This window comes from Scyliorhinus torazame, chromosome 13 (genome assembly GCF_047496885.1).
Source record: "Scyliorhinus torazame isolate Kashiwa2021f chromosome 13, sScyTor2.1, whole genome shotgun sequence".
NCBI lineage: Eukaryota > Metazoa > Chordata > Chondrichthyes > Carcharhiniformes > Scyliorhinidae > Scyliorhinus > Scyliorhinus torazame.
In genome coordinates, this window is record NC_092719.1 from 228,624,504 (window position 1) to 228,638,130 (window position 13,627).

A 13,627-nucleotide genomic window follows, 5' to 3' on the forward strand; every position below is an offset into this window, starting at 1 on the left:
TATGTTGAGAAGCTGGTTAGAGAATTAGCTATTTTAGATGTAGTATTATGGAATGAGAAAGGACTAATTAATAATCTTGTATGGGGAAGGCGGTGACACAGTGGGATTGTCACTGGACCAGTAAACCAGAGACCCAGAGGAATGCTCTGGGGACCCAGGTTCAAATCCTGCCACTGCAGATGGTGAAATTTGAATTCAATAAAAATCTGGAATTAAAGTCTAATAATGACCATGAAACCATTGTTGATTGTCATAAAAAAAGCATCTGGTTCACTAATGTCCTTTAGGGAAGGAAATCTGCCGTCCTTACCCGGTCTGGCCCACATGTGACTCCAGACCCACAGCGATGTGGGTGACTCTTAACTACCCCCTCAAGGGCAACTAGGGATGGGCAATAAATACTGGCACAGCCTGCGATTCCCATGTCCCGTGAATGAATAAAAAAAAGAACTTCTGGGAGTGAGTGACATAATATGATAGAATTTTACGTTATATGTGAAAATGAGGCAGTTCAATCTGAACCATGGATGTTCAATTTGAACAAAGGAAATTATGAAGGTGCGAGGGGCAAATTGGCTCAGGTGGATTGGGAAAAGACATTAATAAAAGAGGTGATGTGCATAGATAATAGACAGTCTTTAAAGAATTGTTGCGTAGTTTACAGCAATTATACATTCCTTCAAGGCTCAAAAACCCAAAACGAAAAGTCAGTCAGCTGTGACTAACAAGGGAAGTTAAGGATTATATAACATTATTTTAAAAGGTCGATAAATTTTCCAGAAATAGTAGTAAATAGAAACATAGAAAATATAGGAGCAGGAGGAAGCCATTCGGCCCTTCAATCCCACTCAGCCATTCATTATGATCATGGCTCATCATCCAACTCAATAGCCTAATCTGGCTTTTCCCCCATATCCTCTGAACCCCTTCGTCCTAAGTGCTATATCTAACTGCTTTTCAAAACGTACAATGATTTGGACTCAACTACTTCCAGTGGTAACGAATTTCACAGACTCACCACTCTCGGTGAAGACATTTCTCCCCATCTCTGTCCTAAATGGTCTACCCCACTGTGTTTCAAACTTTTTTTCCAGGGACCCATTTTTACCAACCGGCCGACCTCTGTGACCCACGCCGGCTGACTTTTGCGACCCACGCCAGCCGACCTTCGTGACCCACGCCAGCCGACCGTCGCGGCCCACGCCGGCCGACCTCTGTGACCCACGCCAGCCGACCTTCGTGACCCACGCCAGCCGACCTTCGCGACCCACGCCGGCCGACCTCTGTGACCCACGCCGGCTGACTTTTGCGACCCACGCCAGCCGACCTTCGTGACCCACGCCAGCCGACCTTCGTGACCCACGCCGGCCGACCTTCGCGACCCACGCCGGCCGACCTTCGCGACCCACGCCAGCCGACCTTCGTGACCCACGCCGGCCGACCTTCACGACCCACGCCGGCCGACCTTCACGACCCACGCCGTCCGACCTTCACGACCCACGCCGTCCGACCTTCACGACCCACGCCGGCCGACCTTCACGACCCACACCGGCCGACCTTCGCGACCCACGCCGGCCGACCTTCGCGACCCACGCCGGCCGACCTTCGCGACCCACGCCGGCCGACCTTCGCGACCCACGCCAGCCGACCTTCACGACCCACGCCGGCAGGCCTTCACGACCCACGCCAGCCGACCTACGCGACCCACGCCAACCGACCTTCACGACCCACGCCGGCAGGCCTTCACGGCCCACGCCAGCCGACCTTCGCGACCCACGCCAGCCGACCTTCGCGACCCACGCCAGCCGACCTTCACGACCCACGCCAGCCGGCCTTCGCGGCCTACGCCGGCTGACCTGCGCGACCCACCATTTTCTCTTACCTTGTTTGCTGCTGACAAAAATGGAGGAAATGGTTTTGGGTCCCTTCGACCCTCGTACACACTCCTCCAAAGGAACCTGTTGGATGAAGGTGAAGCCTTCTGGTGTCAGAAAGTATGGCGTCTCCATCTGTCCAAAGTTCTGCATTTTGTTCCTGTAAAACTTTATCAAATAAAACCTCCCCGAACTTTAAAAAAAAAAATGAATAAAATAAATGACAAAAATAAAAAAATGAATACCCCCCCCCCAAACTTGTAGAATAAAAACTGCGACCGTTAAAAAAAAAAAAAACGGCCACACTGCTCACGCGCGCCGATGATCTGGCACGCATGCGCAGTGCGGCCTCATTTTGTTTACATATTTGTGGCCATTTTGAAGGCTGCTTGCTGCCGGCGGTATTAACAGCCGGCTGCTGTGGCTGTTGCGCGCAGAATTACGCGATCGGGAGCGTCGCAACGAACGGTTCCGCGCCCCTCCCGACACTGGGTCCCTCCCCCGAGTTTGAAAATGCCTGGTCTACCCCTATCCTCAGACTGTGACCCCTAGTTCTGGACACACAAACCATCGGGAACATCCTTCCTGCATTAACCCTGTCCAGTCCTGTTGAATTTTATAGGTTCCTATGAGATCCCCCCCCCCTCATTCTTCTGAATTCCAGCGAATTCAATCCTAATCGATTCAATCTCTCCTTGTACGTCAGAACTGCCATCACAGGAATCAGTCTGGTAAACCTTCGCTGCACTCTCTCCATAGCAAGAACATCCTTCCTCAGATAAGGAAACCAAAACTGCCCACAATACTCATCAAGACCCTGTATAATTGTAACAAGATATCCCTGCTCCTGTACTCGAATCCTCTCGCAATGAAGGCCGGCATGCCATTTGCCTTCTTTACCGTCTGCTGCACCTACATGCTTACCTTCAGTGACTGGTGGACGAGGACACCCAGGTCTCGTTGCAGATTCCCCTCTCCTAATTTATGGCCATTCAGATAATAATCTGCCTTCTTGTTTTTATTACCAAAGTGGATAACCTCACATTTATCCAAATTATACTGCATCTGCCATTCATTTGCCCACTCACTCAACTTGTCCAAATCACACTGAAGGATCTCTGCATCCTCCTCACAGCTCACCCTCCCACCCAACTTGGTGTCATCTGCAAATCTGGAGAGATTACGTTTTGTTCCCTCATCTAAATCATTAATATATATTGTGAATAGCTGCGGTCCCAGCACCGATCCCTGCGGTACCCCACTAGACACTGCCTGCCAATTTGAAAAAGACCCATTAATTCCGACTCTTTGTTTCCTGTCTTCCAACTAATTTTCTATCCAACTCCATACATTTCCCAAAAATCCCATGCGCTTTAATTTTATACGCTAATCTTTTAGCGTGCACGGTATCACAGTGGTTAACACTGTTGCTTCACAGCACCAGGGATCCGGGTTTGATTCCTGGCTTGGGTCACTGTGCGGAGTCTGCACATTCTCCCCGTGTCTGCGTGGGTTTCCATCCGGTTTCCTCCCACAAGTCCCGAAAGATTGTTTATTAGATGAATTGGACATTCTGAATTCTTCCTCTGTGTACCTGAACAGGTGCTGGAGTGTGGGCGACGAGGGGATTTTCACAGTAACTTCACTGCAGTTAATGTAAGCCTACTTGTGACACTAATAAAGATTATTATTATTTATGCGGCACCTTGTCAAAAGCCTTCTGAAAGTCCGAATACACCTCATCCACTGGCTCCCCTTCATCAAATCTACTAGTTACACCCTCTAAGAATTCCAGTAGATTTGTCAAGCATGATTCCTCCTTTATAAATCCATGCTGACTCTGTCCGATCCTGCCACTGTTTTCTAAGTGCTCCGCTATAAAATCTTTGATACTGGATCCTAGCATTTCCCCCACTACCGATGTCAGGCTTACTGGTCTATAATTCCCTGCTTTCTCTCGACCTCCCTTTTTAAATAGTGGAGTTACATTAGCCACCCTCCAATCTGCAGGAACTGTTCTGGAGTTTATAGAATCCTGGAAGATGACCACGAATGGATCCACTATTTCTAGAGCCACCTACACCCTGGATGTAGATTCTCAGGCCCTGGGGATTGATCAGCCTTCAATCCCATCAATTTGTTCTCCAATTCTCACGTTCTGTTATCTTTCCTTTATGCCACCATTAACAGTCCCTTTGTCATGCGTCCATGGTATCTTTGTCAAATTCTCCTTAGCTCTAACCTATCCTGATCTTCTATACTCCACTATATAATTCATTACATTTCTACCCCTCTTCAGCTCTGAAGAAGTCATATTGACTTGAAACATTAACTGTTTCTCTCTCGCCTCCGTCCCCCCAGAGATGCTGCCAAACCTGCTGAGTTTAATCCAGCATTTTCTGGTGTACAATGGGACTGAAATTGATAAGTCCCCAGGACCTGCATCCCAGAGTGTTGGAGAAGGTAGCCATGGAACTGGTGTATGCATTGATGATCGTCTTCCAAAATTCTATAGGTTGTGGGACAGTTCCTGCAGATTGGAAGGTACCAAATGTTACCTCAGTATTTAGAAGGGAAGGACAGGGGCGGCACGGTGGCACAGTGGTTAGTACTGCTGCCTCACAGTGCCGAGGTCCCAGGTTCGATCCCTGGCCTGGGTCACCGCCGTGTGGAATTTGCATATTCTCCCCGTGTCTGCGTGGGACCCACCCCCACAACCCAAAGATGTGCAGCGGAGGTGGATTGGCTAAATTGCCCCTTAATTGAGGGGAAAAAATTGGGGACTCTTAAATTTATTTTAAAAGGAAGGGAAGAAGAGAGAAAATGGAAAAGTACAGACCTGTGCACCTTACATCAGTAGTAGGGAAAATGCTGGAATCTGTTATAAAGCATTTGATAAATGAACACCGATAATAATCTGATTGGGCATAGTCAACATGGATTTATGATTTATGAATAGTAAATAATATTTGACGAACCAGTTGCAGTTTTTTTGAGGATGTTACGAACAGAATTGATAAAGAGGAGACTTTGGACATAATGTACTTGGATTTTCATAAGGCTGTGATCTAGTCCCCCTCTGCTGGTAGATTAGCAAAATTAAAGCATATGGGATAAGAGGTAATATACTGACATGCATTAACGATTAGTTAACATGGCAGAAACCAGAGAGCAAGAATAAACGGATAAAGAGAAAGAGATTGATAAAAACAGTCAGAAACGGAGGAATTCATATCTGGGAACAAATAAATGGCTGAGGAACTAAATTCCTACTTTGCTTCTGTCTTCACAAAGGAACCGGGTCAGGAAAGTGGGATTAAAAAGGGCACCTGGGAGGCCTTGGGCTGGCATGGACAGACGGGCTGAATGGCCTCCTTCTGCTCTGGAACCTTTCTATGATTTTATGAATCTATTCGATGAAGACATGAAAAATGTAGCGGAAATTCTGAGAAACACAAGTTTCAGTGAGGAGCTGAAGGAAATTAGTATTCGTAAAGAAACGGAGGAATTCATATCTGGGAACAAAGAAATGGCTGAGGAACTAAATTCCTACTTTGCTTCTGTCTTCACAAAGGAAGACATGAATAATGTGCTGGAAGTTCTGAGAAACACAAGTTTCAGTGAGGAGCTGAAGGAAATTAGTATCAGTAAAGGAATAGTTTTGGGGAAATTAATGGGATTGAAGGCGGATAAATCTCCAGGGCCTGATAATCTTCATCCCAGAGTACTTAAGGAAGTGACCCTAGAAATAGTAGATCCATTGGTGGTCATTTTCCAAAATTCTTTGGACTCTGGGTTGGTTCCTACAGATTGGAGGGTAGCAAATGTAACCCCGCTATTCAAAAAGGGAAGGAGAAAGAAAACAGGGAACTGTAGACCAGTGAGCCTAACGTTGGTAGTAGGGAAGTTGCTGGAGTCCATTATCAAGGATTTCATAGCACAGCATTTGGAAAGCAGTGGTGTAATTAGACAAAGTCAGCGTGGATTTACAAAAGGAAAATGATGCTTGAAAAATCCACTAGAATTATTTGAAGATGTAACTAGTAGAGTTGACCAGGGAGAACCGGTGGATGTGGTTTATTTAGACTTTCAGAAGGCTTTCGACAAGGTCTCACATAGCAGATTAATATATAAAGTTAAAGCGTATGGGATTGTGGGTGGTGTCTTGAGATGGATAGAACGCTGGTTAGCAGACAGGAAGCAAAAAGTTAGAATAAATTGGTCTTTTTCTGATGGCAGGCAGTGACTAGTGGGGTACTGCGGGGATCTGTGTTAGGACCCCAACTGTTCACATAATATATTAATGGTTTGGACGAGGGAACTAAATGTATTATCTCCAAATTTGCAGATGATACAAAGTTGGGTGTAAGGATGCAGAGATACTTCAGTGGGATTTGGACAGGCTGAGTGAATGAGCACATGCATGGCAGATGCAGCATAATGTGGATAAATGTGAGGTTATCCACTTTGGTAGCAAAAATAGGAAGGCAGATTTGTCCAATGTGTGCAGGAGGGTTACCTGACACAGTATGTAGATAGGCCAACGAGAGGCGAGGCCATATTGGATTTGGTACTGGTTAATGAACCAGGACAGGTGTTCGATTTGGAGGTAGGTGAGCACTTTAGTGATAGTGACCACAATTTGATTATGTTTACTTTAGTGATGGAAAGGGATAGGTCTATAGGTGGCTCGAGAGATGGTGCAAGAGGGGGGGATTCAAATTCCTGGGGCATTGGAACCGGTTCTGGGGAGGTGGGACCAGTACAAACCGGACGGTCTGCACCTGGGCAGGACTGGAACCGATGTCCTCGGGGGGGGGGGGGGGGGGTTTGCGAGAGCTGTTGGGGAGAGTTTAAACTAATGTGGCAGGGGGATGGGAACCGATGCAGGAAGTTGGAAGGTAGTAAAACAGGGACAGAAATAAAAGGCAGTGAGGGGGAAAGTGTAAGGCAGAGAAGCCATAGTCAAAAATCAAAAAGGGCGACAGTACAAGGTACAGTGACTGAGGGGAGCTCAGTGAATAGGACCAAGAATACTAAAAGGAATAAAACGGGAAGTGAAAACATTAATGGTAAGCGACGCGGCAGGTTGTTACATGAAGATGTGGGTTCAACGACAAGGAAAATTAGAAGAAAGGTTAAGAGGAAATATAACTTAGGAGAGGTTACTGATCGAGGTGTTAAGATTCAAAACAGAGGTAAAAAAGCAAACATAAGTGTACTTTACCTGAATGCTCGTAGTATTCGGAATAAGGTAAATGAGATGATGGCGCAAATCATCGTGAATGACTATGATTTAGTGGCCATTACTGAAACATGGTTATAGGATGGTCACGACTGGGAGTTAAATATCCGAGGGTATCAAACTATTCGGATGGACAGAGTGGCTGGTAAGGGAGGTGGTGTAGCTCTGTTATTTAAGGATGACATCCGGGCAATAGTAAGGGATGACATCGGTGCTATGGAGGATAAGGTTGAATCCATTTGGGTGGAAATCAGGAATAGTAAGGTGAAAAAGTCACTGATAGGAGTAGTCTATAGGCCACAAAATAGTAACATTATGGTGGGGCAGGCAATAAACAAAGAAATAACTGATGCATGTAGAAATGGTAAAGCAGTTATCATGGGGGATTTTATCTACATGTCGATTGGTTTAACCAGGTCGGTCAAGGCAGCCTTGAGGAGGAGTTTATAGAATGTATCTGCGATAGTTTCCTAGAACAGTATGTAATGGAACCTACGAGGGAACAAGCGGTCCTAGATCTGGTCCTGTGTAATGAGACAGGATTGATTCAGGATCTCATAGTTAGGGATCCTCTCGGAAGGAGCGATCACAATATGGTGGAATTTGAAATACAGATGGAGGGTGAGAAGGTAAAATCAAGCACTAGTGTTTTGTGCTTAAACAAAGGAGATTACAATGGGATGAGAGAAGAACTAGCTAAGGTAGACTGGGAGCAAAGACTTTATGGTGAAACAGTTGAGGAACAGTGGAGAAACCTTCCACGCGATTTTTCAAGGTGCTCAGCAAAGGTTTATACCAACAAAAAGGAAGGACGGTAGAAAGAGGGAAAATTGACCGTGGATATCTAAGGAAATAAGGGAGAGTATCAAATTGAAGGAAAAAGCATACAAAGTAGCAAAGATTAGTGGGAGACTAGAGGACTGGGAAATCTTTAGGGGGCAACAGAAAGCTACTAAAAAAGCTATAAAGAAGAGTAAGATAGATTATGAGAGTAAACTTGCTCAGAATATAAAAACAGATAGTAAAAGTTTCTACAAATATATAAAACAAAAAAGAGTGGCTAAGGAAAATATTGGTCCTTTAGAGGATGAGAAGGGAGATTTAATAATGGGAGATGAGGAAATGGCTGAGGAACTGAACAGGTTTTTTGGGTCGGTCTTCACAGTGGAAGACACAAATAACATGCCAGTGACTGATGGAAATGAGTCAAGGTGAGGACCTTGAGAGGATTGTTATCACCAAGGAGGTAGTGATGGGCATGCTAATGGGGCTAAATGTAGACAAGTCTCCTGGCCCTGATGGAATGCATCCCAGAGTGCTAAAAGAGATGGTTAGGGAAATTGCAAATGGACTAGTGATAATTTACCAAAATTCACTAGACTCTGGGGTGGTCCCGGCGGATTGGAAATTAGCAAACGTGACACCACTGTTTAAAAAAGGAGGTAGGCAGAAAGCGGGTAATTATAGGCCAGTGAGCTTAACTTCGGTAGTAGGGAAGATGCTGGAATCTATCATCAAGGAAGAAATAGCGAGGCACCAGGATGGAAATTGTCCCATTGGGCAGACACAGCATGGGTTCATAAAGAGCAGGTCGTGCCTAACTAATTTAGTGGAATTTTTTGAGGACATTACCAGTGTGGTAGATAACGGGGAGCCAATGGATGTGGTATATCTGGATTTCCAGAAAGCCTTTGACAAGGTGCCACACAAAAGGTTGCTGCATAAGATAAAGATGCATGGCATTAAGGGGAAAGTAGTAGCATGGATAGAGGATTGGTTAATTAATAGAAAGCAAAGAGTGGGGATTAATGGGTGTTTCTCTGGTTGGCAATCAGTAGCTAGTGGTGTCCCTCAGGGATCAGTGTTGGGCCCACAACTGTTCACAATTTACAGAGATGATTTGGAGTTGGGGACCAAGGGCAATGTGTCCAAGTTTGCAGACGACACTAAGATAAGTGGTAAAGCAAAAAGTGCAGAGGATACTGGAAGTCTGCAGAGGGATTTGGATAGGCTAAGTGAATGGGCTAGGGTCTGGCAGATGGAATACAATGTTGACAAATGTGAGGTTATCCATTTTGGTAGGAATGACAGCAAAAGGGATTATTATTTAAATGATAAAATATTAAAACATGCTGCTGTGCAGAGAGACCTGGGTGTGCTAGTGCACGAGTCACAAAAAGTTGGTTTACAGGTGCAAAGGTGATTAAGAAGGCGAATGGAATTTTGTCTTTCATTGCTAGAGGGATGGAGTTTAAGACTAGGGAGGTTAAGCTGCAATTGTACAAGGTGTTAGTGAGGCCACACCTGAAGTATTGTGTTCAGTTTTGGTCTCCTTACTTGAGAAAGGACGTACTGGCGTTGGAGAGTGTGCAGAGGAGATTCACTAGGTTAATCCCAGAGCTGAAGGGGTTGGATTACGAGGAAAGGTTGAGTAGACTGGGACTGTACTCGTTGGAATTTAGAAGGATGAGGGGGGTTCTTATAGAAACATATAAAATTATGAAGGGAATAGATAGGATAGATGCGGGCAGGTTGTTTCCACTGGCGGGCGAAAGCAGAACTAGGGGGCATAGCCTCAAAATAAAGGGAAGTAGATTTAGGACTGAGTTTAGGAGGAACTTCTTTACCCAAAGGGTTGTGAATCTATGGAATTCCTTGCCCAGTGAAGCAGTAGAGGCGCCATCAGTAAATGTTTTTAAGATAAAGATAGATAGTTTTTTGAAGAATAAAGGGATTAAGGGTTATGGTGTTCGGGCCGGAAAGTCGAGCTGAGTCCACTAAAGATCAGCTATGATCTCATTGAATGGTGGAGTAGGCTTGAGGGGCCATATGGCCTACTAAGCAGTTCTTATGTTCTTATACCGCAGGGCAAGAGTTGTATCTGGGGGAAAGGCAATTATGATGCGATGAGGCAAGACTTCGGATGCATCGGATGGAGAGGAAAACTGCAGGGGATGGGCACAATGGAAATGCGGAGCTTGTTCAAGGAACAGCTACTGTGTGTCTTTGATCAGTCTGTACCTGTCAGGCAGGGAGGAAGTGGTCGAGCAAGGGCACCGTGGTTTATTAAAGCAGATTCTCTGGGAAGCGAGGGAGGAGATTGCTGAGCCTTTGGCTTTGATCTTTATGTCATCTTTGTCTACAGGAATAGTGCCAGAAGACTGGAGGATAGCAAATGTTGTCCCCTTGTTCAAGAAGGAGAGTAGAGACAACCCCGGTAACTATAGACCAGTGAGCCTTACTTCTGTTGTGGGCAAAATCTTGGAAAGGTTTATAAGAGATAGGATGTATAATCATCTGGAAAGGAATAATTTGATTAGAGATAGTCAACACGGTTTTGTGAAGGGCAGGTCGTGCCTCACAAACCTTATTGAGTTCTTTGAGAAGGTGACCAAACAAGTGGATGAGGGTAAAGCAGTTGATGTGGTGTATATGGATTTCAGTAAAGCGTTTGATAAGGTTCCCCACGGTAGGCTACTGCAGAAAATATGGAGGCATGGGATTCAGGGTGATTTAGCAGTTTGGATCAGAAATTGGCTAGCTGAAAGAAGACAAAGGGTGGTGATTGATGGGAAATGTTCAGACTGGAGTCCAGTTACTAGTGGTGTACCACAAGGATCTGTTTTGGGGCCACTGCTGTTTGCCATTTTTATAAATGACCTGGAGGAGGGCGTAGAAGGATGGGTGAGTAAATTTGCAGATGACACTAAAGTCGGTGGAGTTGTGGACAGTGCGGAAGGATGTTACAGAGGGACATAGATAAGCTGCAGCACTGGGCTGAGAGGTGGCAAATGGAGTTTAATGCAGAAAAGTGTGAGGTGATTCATTTTGGAAGGAATAACAGGAAGACAGAGTACTGGGCTAATGGTAAGATTCTTGGCAGTGTGGATGAGCAGAGAGATCTCGGTGTCCCATGTACATAGATCCCAGAAAGTTGCCACCCAGGTTGAGAGGGTTGTTCAGAAGGCGTACGGTGTGTTAGCTTTTTTTGGAGAGGGATTGAGTTTCGGAGCCATGAGGTCAAGTTGCAGCTGTACAAAACTGGTGCGGCTGCATTTGGAGTATTGCGTGCAATTCTGGTCGCAGCATTATAGGAAGGATGTGGAAGCATTGGAAAGGGTGTGTGGTAGTATGCATTAGGGGTCATGTGGGACTGTGAAGCCGTGATGTCATTGGCTGACAGATCCCGGGTCCTGGTTGGCTGTTGATCTCTAGCTCTGCCCTGAAGGCGGAGTATAAGAACCAGGAGTTCTCCCCCGCAGGCCAGTCTGTTGCTGAACTGCGGGGAACAAGTCACGCTTAATAAAGCCTCATCGCCTTCACCTCTATTCGTCTCTCGGGAGTCTTTGTGCGCTACAATTTATATAGCGTGCTTAAAGGACTATGGAGCTCAGGATCGTCCCGGAATGCCTGAGGATCAGCCCCCACGCAGTGAACTCAGCAGCAGTTTTAAACACTGGCAGATTTGTTTCGAGGCCTACCTCCGAACGGCCCCCGGCCGGATCACAGAAGACCAGAAACTACAGGTCCTGCACTCGAGGATAAGCCCGGAAATTTACCCTCTCATAGAAGACGCAGAGGATTTCCAGACGGCGTTCGCAGCACTAAAGAGTATCTATGTTCGCCCAGTGAACCAGATCTACGCACGCTACCAACTCGCAACGAGACGGCAAAGTCCCGGAGAATCGCTAGACGAATTCTACGCCGCGCTGCTAACTTTGGGACGGGCCTGCAGCTGCCCGCCGGTAAACGCGATTGAACACACGGACATGTTAATTCGCGATGCGTTCGTGGCTGGTATGAACTCTCCCCAAATCCGCCAAAGACTTTTAGAAAAAGAGTCGCTAGGACTCTCAGAGGCACGGGCCCTTGCAGCCTCACTAGATGTGGCCGCGCGAAACGCCCGCGCGTACGGCCCCGACTGCGCGGCAGCCCCTTGGGCTCCGTGGACCCCCGTCGCGACAAACCCCCCCCCCCACCCCACAGGCTTGCGCGGTTCAGACGCCAAGTCGTCCCGGGGGAGCCCGCTGCTATTTCTGCGGCCAGGCGAAACACCCCTTGCAGCGCTGCCCGGCCCGCGCAGCGATTTGCAAGAGCTGCGGGAAAAAGGGCCATTTCGCGGCTGTGTGCCGGTCCCGGGAGGTCGCCGCTGTCCCCGGAGAAGGAGTCCTGCGCGTCTCAAATGCTCCCCAACCCCCCTAGCGCCCCATGTGTGACCCGCAGGCGCAGCCATTTTGGGTCCCGGTCACCACGAGGGGAGGAGGGGCGCCGCCATCTTGGGACCCCCCAGCCCTGTGCGACGCATGGGGGCGGCCATTTTGTCCACCCCCGCCGCCATCGTGTGACCCCCCAGCCATGTGCGATGCATGGGGGCGGCCATTTTGTTCACCCCCGCCGCCATCTTGGACGGCAACAATGGACCCCAGCATCGACGGCTCCACGGGGTTCGAGGAAGACGCTGAAGCACTACGACCACGTCTGGCCTGAATGACGCTGGACCAAGCACGGCCCCGGACGCTCCTGACAACGACAACAACGGTGCTGATCAACGGGCACAAGACACCATGCAGGATCCCAATCCGTACAGATCAAAGGCTTCTGCATAGTGACCCTAACGGTGCAAGGGAGGGAGTTTAAAAACTACAGGCTCTACGTCCTTCCCCAACTCTGCGCGCCCACATTACTGGGATTAGACTTCCAGTGCAATCTTCCAATTCGGCGGCCCAATACCCCCACTCACTATCTGCGGCCTCGCAACCCTCAAGGTTGAGCCCCCATCCTTGTTTGCAAACCTCACCCCGGATTGCAAACCCGTCGCCACTAGGAGCAGACGGTACAGCGCCCAGGACCGGACATTCATTCGGTCCGAAGTCCAGCGGCTACTGAAGGAAGGCATAATCCAGGCCAGCAATAGTCCCTGGAGAGCACAGGTGGTAGTAGTAAAGACAGGGGAGAAGCAAAGGATGGTCATAGACTATAGCCAGACCATCAACAGGTACACAAGCTAGATGCGTACCCTCTCCCCCGCATATCCGACATGGTCAATCGGATTGCCCAATATAAGGTCTTCTCCACCGTGGACCTCAAGTCCGCCTACCATCAGCTCCCCATCCGCCCAAGTGACCGCAAGTACACAGCCTTCGAGGCAGACGGGCGATTATACCACTTCCTAAAGGTCCCATTTGGCGTCACAAACGGGGTCTCGGTCTTCCAACGAGAGATGGACCGAATGGTGGATCAACACGGGTTGCAGGCCACGTTCCCGAATCTCGACAACGTAACCATCTGCGGCCACGATCAGCAGGACCACGACGCCAACCTCCAAAAATTCCTCCAGACCGCTAAAGCCTTGAACCTCACATACAACGAGGACAAGTGCGTTTTTAGCACAAACCGGCTAGCCATCTTGGGATATGTAGTGCGCAATGGGATAATAGGCCCCGACCCCGAACGTATGCGCCCCCTCATGGAATTTCCCCTCCCTCACTGCTCAAAAGCCCTAAAACGC

The 13,627-nt window shown here is 47.7% G+C and overlaps 1 protein-coding gene across 3 annotated transcripts in view; it reads left to right on the forward strand.

The window, feature by feature from the left end:
• Positions 1-13,627, forward strand: part of rft1 (RFT1 homolog) — a 131,729-nt gene that overhangs the window by 109,418 nt on the left and 8,684 nt on the right. The window contains exon 13 of one of the 3 annotated variants that reach the window (XM_072473151.1): positions 1,095-3,573. The exons of the other annotated variants lie outside the window; for them this stretch is intronic. Within the exon in view, the coding sequence (XP_072329252.1) occupies positions 1,095-1,142 (48 nt within the window). The 3' untranslated portion in view covers positions 1,143-3,573. Of the gene's footprint in view, positions 1-1,094; positions 3,574-13,627 lie in introns of those variants that run through there. 3 annotated transcript variants of the gene reach the window in all.